The sequence below is a fragment of the Aotus nancymaae genome, unplaced genomic scaffold (genome assembly GCF_030222135.1).
Source record: "Aotus nancymaae isolate 86718 unplaced genomic scaffold, 86718_ANA_hifiasm-v0.15.2.pri h1tg000081l, whole genome shotgun sequence".
Taxonomy (NCBI): Eukaryota; Metazoa; Chordata; class Mammalia; order Primates; family Aotidae; genus Aotus; species Aotus nancymaae.
Window position 1 is genome coordinate 738,036 of NW_026988496.1, and position 16,515 is coordinate 754,550.

At 43.8% G+C, this 16,515-nt stretch overlaps 1 protein-coding gene across 6 annotated transcripts in view; it reads right to left on the bottom strand.

The window, feature by feature from the left end:
* Positions 1-5,729: 5,729 nt before the first annotated feature.
* NHSL2 (NHS like 2) overlaps positions 5,730-16,515 on the bottom strand; it is an 83,612-nt gene continuing 72,826 nt past the window's right edge. For all 6 annotated transcript variants that reach the window (XM_064368991.1, XM_012435620.3, XM_012435617.3 and 3 more), the window contains one exon: positions 5,730-15,718. In XM_064368991.1, the coding sequence (XP_064225061.1) occupies positions 15,397-15,718 (322 nt within the window). In that variant the 3' untranslated portion in view covers positions 5,730-15,396. The remainder of the gene's footprint in view (positions 15,719-16,515) is intronic.

The following is a 16,515-nucleotide window of genomic DNA, read 5'->3' on the forward strand; positions in this document are numbered from 1 at the left end:
GCTTTATATAAATGGAATCACACTGTATGTATTCCTTTGTGTCTTTCTTCTTTCACTCAACTTCCTATTTGCATGATTCATACATGTTGTGTGTGGCTGTAGTTTGCCATTTCTGTATAGTATGCCACAATGTATTTATTCTGCTCTTGATGGGCTTTTGGGTTGATAAAATTGATACTGAGAAGTAGAGTGTTGCTAAGAAATGCCCTAAAATGTAGAAGCAGCTTTGGAAATGGGTAATGGGCAGAGGTTGGAAGAATTTGGAAGAGCAGGCTAGAAAAAGCCTAGATTCTGGTGAGGGTTTTTAGACAAGATGACTATGGGTCTGGAATTCCTCAGTGATTGGTCAAATGGTCTCAACCAGAATGTTGATAGAAATATGGACAGTAAAGGCCATTCTGGTGAGGTTCCAGATGGAAATGAGGAAAAACATATTGGAAACTGGAGTAAAGGTCATCTTTGTCATAAATTAACAAAGAACTTGAATTAACTACATCCATGCCCAAAGGCTCTGTGGAAGGCTTATTATAGAATTGAACTAGCGGGGGCAGGGGATTCCTGCTCCATCTCAGACAGAATTTAATAGGATACCTGCTGGAAGAAATTCCTAAGCAGCAAAGTGTTCAGACTGCTGCATGGTTACTTCCAACCGCTTACGGTGAATTTCTGTGGAAACACAGCAGAAAAATTTGAAAAATGCATAGCCTGGCCAAGTGGCATAGAAGAAAAGAGCATTTTCAGGAGAGAAAACCAAAGGAACCAGGAGCTAAAGTGAAGACAATGGGGAAAAAGACCCTGAAGGCATTTCAGAAATCGGAGGCTGTTCTTCCCATCACAGGCCCAGAGGCCTAGGAGGGCAGCATGGTTTCTGGCATAAGGCCTGAAGACTGCTTTCCTGCTCCACCTCAGGACCCTGCTCCTCACATCCCTGCTACATTGTTTCTGACTCTGGCTGAGGTTCAGTGACCCCAGGTACTGCTTGGGCCATCACTTCAGAGAGTACAAGCCATAAGCCTTGGTGGTTTCCATGTGGCGTTAAGTCTGTGAGGGCCCAGAATGCAAGAGCCATGGAGACTTGGCAGCTTCCACCTAGATTTCAGAGGATATATTGGAAAGCCTGGGTGCCCAGGCAGAAGCCTACTGCAGGGGCAGAACCCCCACAGAAAGTGCCCATGAGGCAATGCCTAGTGGAGCCATGGGAGTAGGGCTGCCATGGGGACCCCAGAATTATAGACCCACTGGCAGTGTGCAACCTCAGCCTGGAAAGGCCACAGGCATTCGACTCCAACCTGTGAGAGCAGCCACATGGACTGTATTGAGCAAAGCCATGGGGCAGGGCTGCTTGAGGCCTTAGGAGCCCACCCCTTGCACCAGTGTGCCTAGAAAGTGGCACACAGAGTAAAAGATTAATTTGGAGCTTTAAGATTTAATGCCTGCCCTGCTGGATTTTGAACTTGTATGGGCCCATTACCCCATTTTTGGCCCAATTTCTCTCTTTTGGAATGGGGGTGTTTGCCAAATGCTTGTACAACTATTGTATCTTGGAAGTAAATAACTTGATTTTTTATTTCATGGACTTATAGCTGTTAGGAACTTGCCTTGAGTCTCAGATGAGACTGGACTTTTACATTGGTGCTGGAACAAGTTAAGACTTTTGGGACTATTGGGATAGTGATTGTCAGTTGAATGTGAGAAGGACTCTAGTTTTGGGGGCCCCAGGGTTGGTATATTATGTTTTAGATGTGGTTTGTTTGTCTGCACCAAAACTCATATTGAAATTTGATCTCAAAATGTTGGGAGGTGGAGCTAGTGGGAGATGTTTGGGTTATGGGAGCAGCTCCATCATGAATGGCTTGGTGGTGATTTGGTGGTAGTAAGTTCTCACTCTGGTGAGACTGGATGAGTTCTCTCAGGAATGGATCAGTTCTTATGACAGTGGGTTGTTATAAAGCCAGGATGCCCCTCAGGTTTTCTCTTCTTTGCAGGTATCCACTTCCCCTTGGACCTTCTTCACCATGTTGTGACACAGCACAAAAGCCCTTGCTAGAAGCCAAGGCCATGCGCTTGAATTTCTTAGCCTGGAGAATCATGAGCTAAAGAAACCTCTTTTCTTTATAAATTACCCAGTCTCAAATATTCTATCAACATAAAATGGCCTAAGACACCCTGGAACTGTGGTTCCAGGAAGGTGCAGTTGAAAACCATGGGAGGAAGGGGAGCAGGGAAGATTGGGTAGCAGAGCAGACTATGAAATAAGTGCTGATCAGCGTAGTTCATAGCCAGGGTAGTGACCCTTAGATAACAGGAACATGAGGTCCGTTGGTCCTGGTTCCCAGGGATGCCACGTGTACTGGTCTGAGCAGTGGCTCCACTGGGTGGTAAGCTCCATAAGGCAGAAATGGTGTCTCCTTCAGTCACTACTCTGCCCTTAGCTCCTAGTGCTCCAGCCAGCATGTTGTAGGAGCTCATTAGACATTTGTTGAATGGAAGCGTAAAACAAGCGGATAGAGGAGCACACAATGCCTGGCCCATTGTAGGTGCCTGAAAGATGCTAGTGACATTTTATTCATGGTATTTTATGATGGATTGATTTAGCCATTTGCATATGTGACATGACATGTTCTTGGAGAGAGTTTATTAATGGGCACTAATGAGGCTTGTGAAACACTGAAGTCTATTTAAAGTCTACTAGCATGTTTCCTAAGATGGTGACAATTGAACAAAGCTATAAGCCTAATAAAATGAAGTGTAATTGGTCTTAAGTAAGGAGTGGGTGAGGGAATCAGGCTGGGCGTGGTGTCTCATGCCTGTAATCTCAGCACTTTGGGAGGCTGAGGCAGGAGGATCACTTGAGCCGAGGAGTTTGAGACCAGCCTGTGCAATGTAGCGAGGCCCTGTCTCTACAAAAAAATTTAAAAATTAGCCAGGTGTAGTGGTGCATGCCTGTGGTCCCAGCTATTCAGGAAGTTGAAGAGGGAGGATTTCTTGAGCCCAGAAGTTCAAGGCTGCAGTGAGCTGCAATTGTGCCACTGCATTCCAGTTTTAGTGACAGGGCAAGACCCTGTCTCAAAAAAAGAAAGATGGGGGTAGAATCAGAAAAAGAATTTGTAAGTGTTTAGCCTGCACTATTCATGGGAGAAAGATACCTGTGATGGACACAGAACTGTGTCACCGAGATTCCCCTTCAAGGGAGGATTTACTCCCAGCTGCTGAAAGTGCTTTCAGCAAAAAGCTTTCTTCAGCTATCAGCTCCTTCAGGGATTGCCTCAGCTTGAGACAGACATCTCACCCAAGGTCAAACCCTTCATGGTGTGGCACAGAGCCAATGACTTATTGAAGGAAGGGCATGAAGGCCTGTCCTTTGGCCCAATGCAGAACAACGGGCAGGTCATGTAAATGCCAGAGCCAGCCATTGAGTGAGCGGAAACTGCCACACCTGCATTGCTGCTCTTTTCTCCTCCTAATTTTTTTATTTTTTGAGATGGAGTCTTGCTGAGTCACCTAGGCTTGAGTGCAGTGGTGTAATCTTGTTTCACTGCAACCTGCCTCCCAGGTTCAGTTCTTGTTCGTCAGCCTCTCGAGTAGCTGGGACTACAGGTGCACACCACCACACCCGGCTAGTTTTTGTAGTTTTAGTAGAGATGGGGTTTCGCCATGTTGCCCAGTCTGGTCTTGAACTCCTGACCTCAAGTGATTCCCCCTGTCTTGGCCTCTCAAAGTTCTGGGATTACAGGTGTGAGCCACAGCACCCAGCTGCCTCCTGTATAATCTTGTTTCCTTCCTTTCTCTTCTGCAGGTGTTGATCCCTAGGGCATTTCCTAGTAAACATCCCACACAGTAAACTCCATCTAAGAGTGTGCTTCCTGGAGACTTCAACCTGTGACAACAACTTAATGTAAGGGTCAAAAACTCAAATGCCTTCAGGGATCTCACAGATAATATAAGGGAATGAAGCTGGTTGGGTCTGATGCAACAGGGAGTGATGGGAGGTAAATTGGAGAAACTGTGCTCCATCGAAATTTTTAAAGATTGACAACACTGTGTACTCTAGACAATGTTATGTGAGTTCAATTCAGCCTGTAGCCCTCCTGTTTATGACCTTGTTTGAGAGGTGTACTCTCTCTTCTGTTAATTAATATACCATGACCTGCCTTTTACATGTCTTTTGTGAGTCTGGTTAGTTCAACCCTTAAAAGCTTCATCAACATGGTGCTGTGGCACTGCTGCAGTTTGAATGTGTCCTTCAAAATTTGTGTGTTGGTCATGGGGTAAGGCATGATGGGACTGGTGGCTTTATAAGAGGAAGAAAGACCTAGGATGGCATGCTTCTGCTCTTTTGCCATGTGATGTCCCCTACTCTGTTATGACTCAGTAAGAAGGCCCTCTCCAGATGCCAGCAACATGTCCTTGGACTTTTCAGCCTCCAGAACTGTAAGAAATAAGTGGATTTCTTTTCTTTATTAATTACTCAGTCTATGGTATTCTGTTACAGCAACAGAAAATGAACTAAGACAGGTACAAAGGAGTTCCGAGCCTGCTGGAGTGAACACCTTCAGGGATTTGATCTCAAAATGTTGGGAGGTGGAGCTAGTGGGAGATGTTTGGGTTATGGGAGCAGCTCCATCATGAATGGCTTGGTGGTGATTTGGTGGTAGTAAGTTCTCACTCTGGTGAGACTGGATGAGTTCTCTCAGGAATGGATCAGTTCTTATGACAGTGGGTTGTTATAAAGCCAGGATGCCCCTCAGGTTTTCTCTTCTTTGCAGGTATCCACTTCCCCTTGGACCTTCTTCACCATGTTGTGACACAGCACAAAAGCCCTTGCTAGAAGCCAAGGCCATGCGCTTGAATTTCTTAGCCTGGAGAATCATGAGCTAAAGAAACCTCTTTTCTTTATAAATTACCCAGTCTCAAATATTCAACCCTGAATTTCAGGGTTTTACCAAGGGACTGCTTGCCATGAGGCCCACCTTCCTTTTCTAACCTTTATCTCCAATTTAAATACCTGCTATTGTCTGAGGGTGGCCCTGGCCCCTCTCCCTTCCCTTGTAGGTTTTCTGGCTATTTCCAGTTCTGGTGTGTCTTTTGGAAGGGCAGGCTGGTAGTGTCACGGGCCTGGGTAGACAGGGATGCTGGCTACAAGGGTCTCAGCCTTAGAGGCCTGGGACAGTTGGGAACAGAGAACAAAATTCCTTTCTTCTTTTGATGAGATTTGACTCTCAAATATGGCTGTCACCATCTGAATGATGAGACCATACCCTTTTTGAGAGATGGAAGTGATCTGGACCACATTTGGTCTGGGATTTTTTGCTCCCAGCCCAGACTCATTCTGGTCTGCCTTCCTGGTTGGCTTTATTGAGCTAGAGAACACCAAGGGAGTTTGTGCCATGCCCTGGGGACAGTTGCTAAGGCTGCATCCTACCCTCAGGGGCCTGGTGATGGCTGCGCACTCCTCCTTGTTGGCTCCATGGACAGCTGGACTCGAATCCCTGAAATGAAGTCCCAGAACATGGGTTACCTGCCTTTAGGGCCATGGCTCAGTGGGCCAGGTTTCTGCAAGATATTGTGTGGCACGTATCTGTTTTGAGCTCTCAGAGGTTCATGAGCATCAAATCCAATGTATGTGGGCCCCATACTCGTGTGGATGGTAAAACATGCTCACAAACTGGGCTAAATGTCTGAATAAAGGTATCATTGCTACAGTGAAAACCAGAGGGTGAAACGGAAAATGATTTTAACAGAAAAAGTTTATTTTAAGAAGACACAAACAGCTCTAGCTATATGAAGAATACAGTTCCATTGCTGGTAGCAAGCCAATAAGGAATGCTTTTTTTTTTTTTTTTTAAAGAAAGACAAGAAAAATCCTTTGTAATATCACCCCACAGAGGGCTCTCTTCCATTTTGTGTTGGAATCCTAAAAAGACGGGGATCATGATCTCTCCTTCTTTCTGCTTCTTCTTGAAATGTTTATCCAGGGACACATTCTCAATTCTAGGAGATATGTCTTATTTGTACCTTCCAGTTTAGGATATTGGTCTGTAAATTCTTGTCTCCCTTATTTTTGTAAGTGTGTTGTTGGCACTCAGTAAGCACTAACTGGTAAGGGCTAACTTAACAGAAGTCCACCTCCTGACTGCATACTAGGACTGGTCAATGCTCATTCCTCAGTTTTCTTTTGGCAAGTGTAGTATTTTTGCTGCTTTTGGATCCAAGGCACAAGCCTGGTTTCCCTTCCTAATTCTGGAAATCCTAAACAGAAGGCATAAAGGAACTGTTTCACGGATGCTTTTAAATAGGGAAATTCTGAAAATTACTTGCACCTCGGATTTTTTTAAGATTTAGATTTCAGTAAGTGGGTAGATCCCTGGGCTCAAATGACAGAAATCAAGGCAAGGATTCTAAGAAGCAGTTTGCTGAGCTAGGAAAAGCTGCAGCCTGAGAGCTAGGTCTGAGTGACTGAGTCCACATCGAATTAGAGTGCTAGCCTTCTGTATGTTAGCCTGTTTTGAATTGCCAATGGAAAGAAGGTACAAAAGGCAAGAAAGGGCAAATGCTTCAGGAGCCCCCACCGTCCCCTTCTTGACCATTCCCATCAGATCTGGACCTAAACCAGAGAACCGATGAGGGTGCTGGACAGTGTGTGTGTGTGTGTGTGTGTGCGTTTGTGTGTGTGTGTGTGTGTGTGTGTCTTGTGATTTATTAGTGAATTTATTAGCCCTCACAGTCTAGGTTGAGAAACCATACTCACACAGACACATACATCTCATCCATTCTTATCCCCCAGTGTTTATATGAAAAAATGTGGAAATATGAATCTGGGCTTCAGACTCCCAAGAAGCATGACGGATGGAGATGGGAGCAGGATGGAGAGAGATGTGAAGAAGCTTTAGAACAGAATCCATACAGAGGTTCAGAAAACAGGAAGAGGTGGTGTGCTGAATGTTTCATGGCTGTGTTGTTGCATGGGCAATCTCAAGGAGCCCATCTCTAGGGGCTGAGGGTCCAGAAGGCAGGGAAAAACTGTGGGCACAGAATACCTTCTGCACCTCATTGGTTTTCTCACTAGGGCTGAATGCTCCGTCTAGAGCAAGTCCAAATTACATTAGGAAATGGATACATGGATATTCTGGGTTTAAAAACCAGCCTTTGGAACCTGGTGATTTCCCTAGGAAATCATAGGCTGAACTGGAATCCTATAGCCTGGGCTGACAGACTTTCCAATGACAGCCCTAACTCGTGATATTAGTATGAGGCAGGACAGGGTAGACCAGGGTGGGGGTCCCCAACCCCAGATTTGGGGGAGAAGTTATGGGACAAAATAAGTAAGAGAACTCAGAAATTCTCTCCTTCCAGTTCACCCCAAACCCAGGGAAGCAGAGGCACACTGGATAACAAGGATAGGTCTGGGGAAAAGAATGAGGGTTTCTACACTGAGGTAGTCAGTAATGAGAGAGAGAGAGAGAAAAAAAGAGAAAGAGAGAGAGAGAGAGAGACACAGAGTGCTCATGAAGGATACCCTATTGAAGAGTAATGATCAGCATATGCAGTCCCTCTCCACCTGCCCCTGTGCAGTCAGACTGGTCTGACGATGCAGTAGATGGGAAGGCAATGAACCACATCAGCTACTGCACAACTCAGTTATCACGTGTGGCATTTCACAGAAATGCTTGTGCCAGAAGACAGTCTGAATCAGGGATCAGCCTAAGGCTTTGCATGGCCCATGAGCTAAGAATGGTTTACATTGGCTGGGTGTGGTGGCTCACGCCTGTAATCCCAGCACTTTGGGAGGCCTAGGCGGCAAATCACAAGGTCAGGAGATCGAGCCCATCCTGGCCAACATGGTGAAACTCTGTCTCTACTAAAAATACAAAAAAACTAGCTGGGCATGTTGGCACACGCCTGTAGTCCCAGTTACTCAGGAGGCTGAGGCAGGAGATTGCAGTGAGCCATGACTGCATCACCGCACTCCAGCCTGGTGACAAAGTGAGACTCCGTCTCAAAAAAAAAGAATGGTTTACGTTATCCAAAGGTTGTGAAACAAACTAATGAACAAACAGCAGCAACAAAGAAGAATGTGCTACAGACTCCACATGTAGCCCACAAAGCCTAAAATAGTTACTGTCTTGACCTTTACAGAATTTGTCAATCTCCCACTTAGATGATGGGGGAAATCTCATCAATCAAGCCTCTGGGCATACTCGGAAAGAGAAACCAGAGGAGATCCGGGAGAAACAAGGGAACAATGGAAATTAAATGGAAATGTCAATCAATTTGACCAGTGTAGCTCTAAAAGATGCACAACTTGCAATTCCACAGAATAGTAAGGTAAACACGAACTAAGGAAGGAGGCCCTAACTAAAGAGAGAGCCACACACTAAGAGAGCAAAGAATGTTCTGGAAAAGAGACTGCATGTGGAGCTTAGTATTGATTAGGGAATTCTGTTACTGTTTGATAAGATGGAGATGGAATTTGAGCCCAGGGATTGACAGAATATCAAGCCAAGTGAAATTTCTAGAACACAACTAAATATCTCATGAGCATTTAACAGTCTGAAAATTTCTCATAGAGATTAAGACGGAAAGGTTAAAGTAGATTCCGGGAAAGCTAATATTGGTTGAGTTGTACCCTATTTTAAATAAACACCAAATACAAAAGTTTGCACAAAAAAAAGTAGAGACATTATGAGACAATGACAAGAGGAAACTTGGTTTTTCAAAAACAAGTCACCAGAAGGTTCCTTTACATAGAAGTTTACCTACTAAAAAATGATACTTGATCTATAAAAAATTCATTTTTCATACAACTTTTAGGAAAATCATCCATTGTACTAAGTAGGGTGCACATATTGAATTTGGAGGGAAACGAATGTTTCTAAACTGAAAATCCAATTTGTCTTTGGATTAATGAATTAAAGAACTCTTGAACATTTTCCCTTACAGCATATATATTAGTTCATTGAAATACCTGGAAAATCTATGTGTCATAAAACTAGAAGCCAGCTGTGGGTCTTCTATAAATGTAGTGCTTTCAATGAAACCACACTGGGCCCAAGGGCAGGAGACCTGGAATTGAGGCTGGGCCCTACCACTGACTCACTCTATGACCTTGTATATAAGTTACTTGACCTTTCTGGGCCTCAGCTTTCTCATGTGTGAAATGAGAGAGGTTGGTCCCTTTCAGCTCTAACATTCCATGACTGCAGATAAATATAGAAATAAGATAAATACAACAATCTAGAAATAAGAAATATTCCCCAAAGTAAGCTTTGGGATCAGTGGAAAAAGGTAGCAATGAAATATAATAAAAAGAATAAAATTTTAACCACTAGCCAGGGTAAACATATTTCATTTAAAAATTAATGAAAAGGTTTGTAATTTACAATTCATCAGGAGACTTCAGAACATACATATTGATATTTCTTTTTTTTTCCTTCTACTTTGGTAGAAAACATATTGATATTTCTTTGCCATCATACACATGGGGGAGGAATGAGTTTGAGGCGACTTGTACAATGAGCACAACGCTGCGTTTGCATGCATAACGTTTTATAAAATTGGATGTTAGAAAAAGCTCAAGACCACGTAATGAATAAATGTCTATAAAGCTTGGCGTTACAAAGAGGCTGAGAGGGGTTAACTAGTTGTTTCAGTTCAGATTTTGTTTTTGAGTTTGTTGCTATCAGATTCCACTATTTAGGCAAAAATCTTAAAATCAAATATACTTCTGCCAGAGCCTTACTGGAGAACAGCCACCATGGTGAAGACAGGTATTTAAGAGCTGGCAATGCTGAACAAACCTAACACCTTTCTCTTTTTTCCATTTGTGGGTTAAAAAAAAATTTTTTTTTAACCCAAAGCAGGCCAGATGTGCTGGCTAAGTCAAATCAAAGATTTTGCACGTTGAGCAATTAGTTGATCCAATATGATAAGTTGTTTTTTATTTTTTTTTTTGAGCATATGCACCAGAGTCCCATAAAACATGAGAGTCTTCATTCTGACAATTTCTTAAAACCAAACAAACATATGCCTGACCAAGATGACAACATACACGTCTTGGCCAGAGACTGGTCATTATAATGAGAGCCAAAATAATGGGAAAGGTTGGAATCAGTTGGAGAGTGCTGGCTATAGTGATTCAGGGGCTTGAAGGAGCAACATCATTGGAATGCACGCACATGCACACACACACACACACACAAACACACACACACACACTCACTCCAGGGATGCTGCTGTTGCTGCTTCTGGAACTGCACTTTGAGAACCATTGGCCTAGATTTTGGGCTTTAATGAGCAAAAGTATAATGCCCATTTCACATTGCTCATTACTCATGCAAATTTCTTCTTGCCAACCTTATTAAAAATGCCCCACATGTGTGTCTGTAACCATTTACTATCTATTCCTCTATAAATCTGTTCAAAGTATTCTAAAACTTTGCTTATTTCATATTATGTTTATATAATTATACTTTTTGCTGCCTTTTGACAAAGGCACTTCCTTATACCTCTTTCCCACTCTCTTGTCCTTTTAAATCCCTAATATCCTTGTCACTTGTTGCTGAAATACATCGAAGGCTTTGAAAGGACTGGGGGCTCTGGTATAGATATAGTCTCATTCTTACACGAAGCTGAACTGATAGTCCATAACAGAGATGAAGTGGGGAAAGCAGAAGCTTGTGTTCAGTAAAGTTGTACCTCCAATAAGTTTAATAATCACTACCAGTACTGGACGACTGACACTGGACATGGATTGGACAGTTTCACCTTTCACAAACAGGACACATTTTCACAGACTCTTTAAATCCTTGTATTCTTTTACTCAAATGGTAAGTAGTATTACTTCCATTTATGTAAAAATGTCAATGTACAGTATGAATGATCTAGGCCTTCTCAGTGGCTTTAGTAGCCATTTCTGAGAGTCCCTTGGTAGTAACCATATTGAATAGCATTGGGTATCAGGACAATTTAATTGACCATCAGCTATTAACTCAAATGATTCCAGGGGATTAAGATATTTTCTATATTCTGGAGTTAGGCGTCAGGGAATTTGGCCTTTCCATGGTGAAAAATACATTTCTACAACTAGTTGATGCCTAACATCCTGCAAGTAGAACCTCATTCCTTTGGCTTAAGGCTTTTCCCGTTAAAATGCAAGTGACCCTCAAAAGAGGTAGCATTAAGCCTTATAATCTCAAAGTAAATGAATTTATCCCTTTCCTGAGAGCATGTTGTTCTTAGAGAGGTGGAGAACGAAGTAGGAGGCACTGAGGAGAGTTGGTGCTGGGAAGCGAAGTTTGGGGAGAATGGAGCAGAAAGAGGAGAGGGAGGATCCTGGTGACAGACCTCAACTCAGTCACTCTTTTGTTGAAGGGCTGGCCCTGGGAGCATCCCTGCTGAAATGGGTGTTAACTTGCCACCTGGAGCAGATTACGTAGAAATCAACTATGTTTTCTGATATTAACACTACTAAAGATTCTTTAATGTATAGGCATACAAAGACTTATAGCAATGGAAAAATAGATAGCAATAAAATATTTGGTGCAACAAGAGATGGGGAGTTACCTCCCATCCCAAATCAGGACTATACTTGTTCGTAGGAAGAAGATAAACTGACATTACTTTAAAGAGTGCAAATCACAGGGCTGGGACAAGGGTAAGGCACTTGCATGGCCCTGAGAGTGGGCACCTCTTTGAATTTTGTGCCCTAGGCGACTTGCTCACCTCACCCTAGTCCTGGCCCTAGCAAATCATATTAAAGCGAAAGCTCACCATTGTGTCACAGACTTGACGATAATGGAAGGCTGAATGAGTGAGGAACAGAGCACTGAGCATCAACTCGTCTTTTTCCCGAATTGTTCATTGATGAGGAAGAGGGCAGGTGCATGGACAGATCTGCTCAGACTGACAGGTATGGAGAAAATTGCGACAGCGTCTGTGTTGTCTAGATAGTTACCCTGGATGTCAGGTGCCATGCTTGTTAGGAGAGCCTGGTAGGATCTCCTCTGTCTTTGTACGTTCAAGGTAATTTATCCAGATCAGCTGGTCAGTTTGTGGTCATTATGCTAACATTAATTATTTTGCTTCCTGTTGTCTCACTTCCTTTATGGGTAAGTTGTTGTCTAGGGATGCAGTTCATGGGATTTGGGGCTGAGAGATAAGCTGGGGCTGGGGTGGTGGGGAGGCCCAGTCAGGAGCTGAGGCAGGCCAAGCTGTGCAGGCAAAGGAGAGGAGACACCAGCAAAGCTTGCTATTGTACTAAGAAGAACTACCCTCACAAACATGTATTGACTATCCACCAAATGCAAAACATCCTTGGTTACCAATTAACCTTCTCTCCAGGGGATAGTGACTAGATCAAAGTCAGGCTAGCAGAGCCATCTGTTGCTACTGGTTGGAGTGAGGAAGAGAAAAAGGGGTAGGGATGACTTGAGATGGAAGCTGACCTTCTAGAGCCAACTTCATTTCACTCAAATCTCTTCTCTATATACATTCAAAAATTATTATCATTATCATTTGTACTAGTAATTGTAGTAGTGGTGGGTTCTCTGTAAGCCTTCCTGAGGGGCTTTCAGACTCTCTTCTCCAGTCTTGGCAGAGTAGGTGCAGAAGGCAGCAAACACTGTGGTAAGTGCCTGGGTGGGAGAGAGAGTGGTGTTATGATAATCAGAGGCAGGAGAGAGGTTGAGTGTTAGGAGTAGGGAAGATGCTTAGTGTTCTGTTAATCAATGATTAGTAGACGTTTTACAGTTTGGTTCTTTATTTGTGGCTACGCCTACCTGTTGCAAAATATTAAATGAGGCCAGGCACAATGGCTTACCCCTTTAATCCCAGCGCTTTGGGAGGCCAAGGCAAGAGGATTGCTTGAGCCCAGAGGTCCAAGACCAGCATGGGCAACATAGCAAGACCCCATCTTTACAAAAAATCAGTTTAAAATGTAAATGAATGCTTCCAGTCTTAAATATTCTCTCTAACCACACGATTTCTGCCCTGAATCCTCTTGTGCTAATGGAAATACCACTGGGTGGGGCACAGTGATGATGTAGAAGATACTCTAAAAATTCCAGGCATATAGGGTATTGTAGAGGAAGGCAAGACTAAAGGTAATGACAAACAAAAAGGTGTCTGAGCATTCAGCTTTAGAATCTTTTGGGAAAACCTCCAGAGGTAGCAAGGTGAGAGGAAAGGCAAAACCCAGTAGAAGTAGTAAACGAGAAACTTCCAGAAAAGTCAGCAGAAGTAACAAGGCCTATATTATGTGAGTCCCATACTCAGCTTTAAAATTTAACTACTCATAATGGTTCCCAAGGAGCAGACCCTGGTGTTCTTTTGCTTTTGCTAAGCAAAAGCACAAACACTCCTTCGTTTTCTACAGAGGAAAATATTTGTTTTTTGGAATTCTGAGTCTGGAGCAGACAAATGTGGCATTCATATATAAACTGAGGCCAAGGATGAATTGATTTTATTTCAGGCAAAATCCCTAAAATTTGGAATTTGGTTAAGACCTTCACACCAAGTAGTTCCAATACCTTCAAAAGCAACTGGGCCTAGCTATTTATTATTTTAAGTGTCTTCTTTCTAAATCAGAAAGAAGTACTGATTGCAAGGGAGTTGGGGGGACCTGGCCTGCTTCCATAAATCTCAGATTCAGAACTCTAACAAGAAAGGGTCTAGGCCTAGGGCTTCTCTTGTGAGGGAAGTTTTCTCAGTACTTAGTGTGGTTTTTCAGCTGCTCGGTCCAGCTGGAGTGTGGGCAGTTGAGCTAAGACATAGCTTCTCATTGGGCAATACGACCTATCAAAGTTGAGATCTGCTTATCTCTGGAAGTCTTACTGCATCCTCCAGGAGGTTGACCATTGAATCTGTTGGGTGGGGGGTGAAGTGGGAAGGGGCCAGGGAACCCTCTTTGTGAAGCACACTACAATTTCATTCGACTGTTCTTTTTGCCTCTTGAAGACGGTAGACAATTAACTTTCCATCATTGATCAGCAGATTTTCTTTGCTCAATGCTTTGTCTCCCCGCCAACCTCCCAGAAATCAGGCATACAAAAATCACATGAATCACTGCTCTTGCTCTGCTTAGAAAATTGAGCTGACAAGAATTGTTAGTGCCTATAAGCTTCATGGGGGTGGGAGTGGTGTGAGGTCACAATGATTATTCTGAAGCTCTTTCAGTATGCCATTTACCCAGGTTCTTATGCTCTCCCCCTACTAGGTTAGTTGAAAGCTGGTCAAACAGCAGAACCCAAATGGCAAAAAGTAGCCCTTTGTGTGTGTGTGTGTGCACTGTGGGCCATAGCAACTGGCAAGACTGCCTTTTAGGTTTTGGATAGATCCTTTCAGTTTCTATGTTCTTGGTTTTTGGAACAGAGTCAGACTTCCTTTAAACAAAACCAAACCAACCACAAACCATGATCTGAATTGACTGGTGAGGGGCAAGGTGCACTTACTTTCCATTCTCCTTGAGCCTTTGATGATGCTGTTCTTTCAATTAATCACTTCCTGTAATGAATATTATATGCAAATGAAATGAGAGTTCTTAGAATGCAGCATGAGCTGGGCACAGATCCTGTCTATCACTGTTGACAGACACATGGAGGATATCAAGGTGCACTTGTGAGTTACCTCAGCTAGATCTGAGTGAACAAATGGCTGTCTTGTTTGTCGGTCAAGCTTGATTCATTCAAAGCAACCCAGTCCTGGTCTTTTCTAGCTAATGGTGGGGGGGTCTGTATGTTTATTGAAACTCATCACCCTGATCTCCGTGTAGACAATCAAACTGAAAAAGGCATTAAGTTTCTGGACGGAGTCACAGTCATATTTTGCACCACAAAAGCCATCCAATCAACCCCATGCAGAAATAAGTATACCCTGCAAACCTCTCGTGAGTGCAGGGGAAAGCTAAACTGTGGTTGAGGAGGCATCAGAGTCTTTCTGTATTTGTACACAGAGCCATCAGAGCCTCCCCAGGAGAGTGAATAATGAGCAATGGCACCCTATACCCCCCAGGTTTGGCAGCCTCCAATCTGCTCTCACACTGCACTCCTCAGTGACAGAAGCCAGGGATGGAGCAGCCGGGTCATTGAATTGAAAAACTGGCACATGTGCCCTGGCATCTGAAAATTTCTTCTTAGTTAGTGCACACCACTGGGGGAAAGTAAGAAGATACTCGGGAGTCAGTCATGACAAGCTTATAAGTATGAAAACATAAAAATAGCTGAAGATGATTAAGTGCCAGATGATTTTAGCTCTAGATGAAGTAGCCTCTCTCCTGCTGTCCAGAATATGAGTTGAAATGTAGGCTCTGTTGTTATTCCCACGGTTCTGTTTAAAGACCCTTTCTCTTCCCCCTTCTCTACTCAAATTTAGTAAGTAAACCCTGCTTGTTGAGCCCAGGGCTTAGATACTGGGGTTATCAGTGGTTTCATAGTCTTTTGAAAATTGTGCAATAATTCTCCGAGCCAGTGGGTTAGTGGTCTTCAGCAGTTCAGCTGCTGAGGGACGAGACCTTGGAGTTGTCTTACTTCCTTTCTTCTGTAGCAAGGCCTTGAAATCGTCGTTTCTGCCAGCATCTAGGTTGGCACCGCTGCCTGACCCTGCGGTGGTGATAGATTCACTGATTGGAAACTCAGCTGTGTTCTTTATAGGTGAGTGGGAGCTCGGTCTGCCGCCCACAGAGGCCTCACCAGGTTCCTTCCAGCCGAGCAGCTTCCTTTTGGACCTAGATAAGAGGAAGTCTGGTTTGAGTGAGTTCACGCAGCAGACATTTACCAATGCTTCACAGACCCCCATGTCTGTGACACAATCCAGGAGGCAGCCCTGCAAGCAGTCATATTGACTTGCTTTTTCTCTCTCTCATCTCTAAATCCTCAGAGCCCCTTGTTGGGCCCTCCTGTCCCCACATTCCTTTCAACGCCCCCAGCTGGAGTCACTTGTCCTGTGCCTGTAGGCTCAGTTCTGCCCAGGTTCTGGGACCAAGGACGAATTTCAGGAGTCAAGGCTAGTAGCTCAGCGACTCTGAATCAGGACAGCCTGGGGACTGATCCTGTTCTGAACTGGTGCTGTAGCTCCAATAATAAACTCTTGCCAGTTTTCTTGTCACTGAACCCCTGCCTTGTAACCCTGTCCAATAACTGGTCCCCATCTATTTCCTCCTTGCCTAAGTTCCTGTTTTGATATGCTGCCTAGTGCCCCACTTCACCTCTTGATGGGAGTTTTTGGTCCAAGGAATTCTGTTAAGGGTTAAATGTCTCTGACTATAGACAGAGCTAAGAGAGAGCAGATGGAGCCACAATAGGCCAAGTGGTTGCTAGGAGACGAGGGGCCTCTCACTCAGCACCTGGTCCTCCTCTCCTCTCCCTTCCTCCACTTTGCCCAATGATGTCAGTGAATTTAAGCTGTGAGGCCCTGGACTGTGCTCACATATATGGGTATCTGAACTTAGCATCCAGATGCAATTCTAATGGCTGCTTAGAGGTAGCAGTTTTTCTCATTTTTAATCTTTTTCTTTTTCTTTTA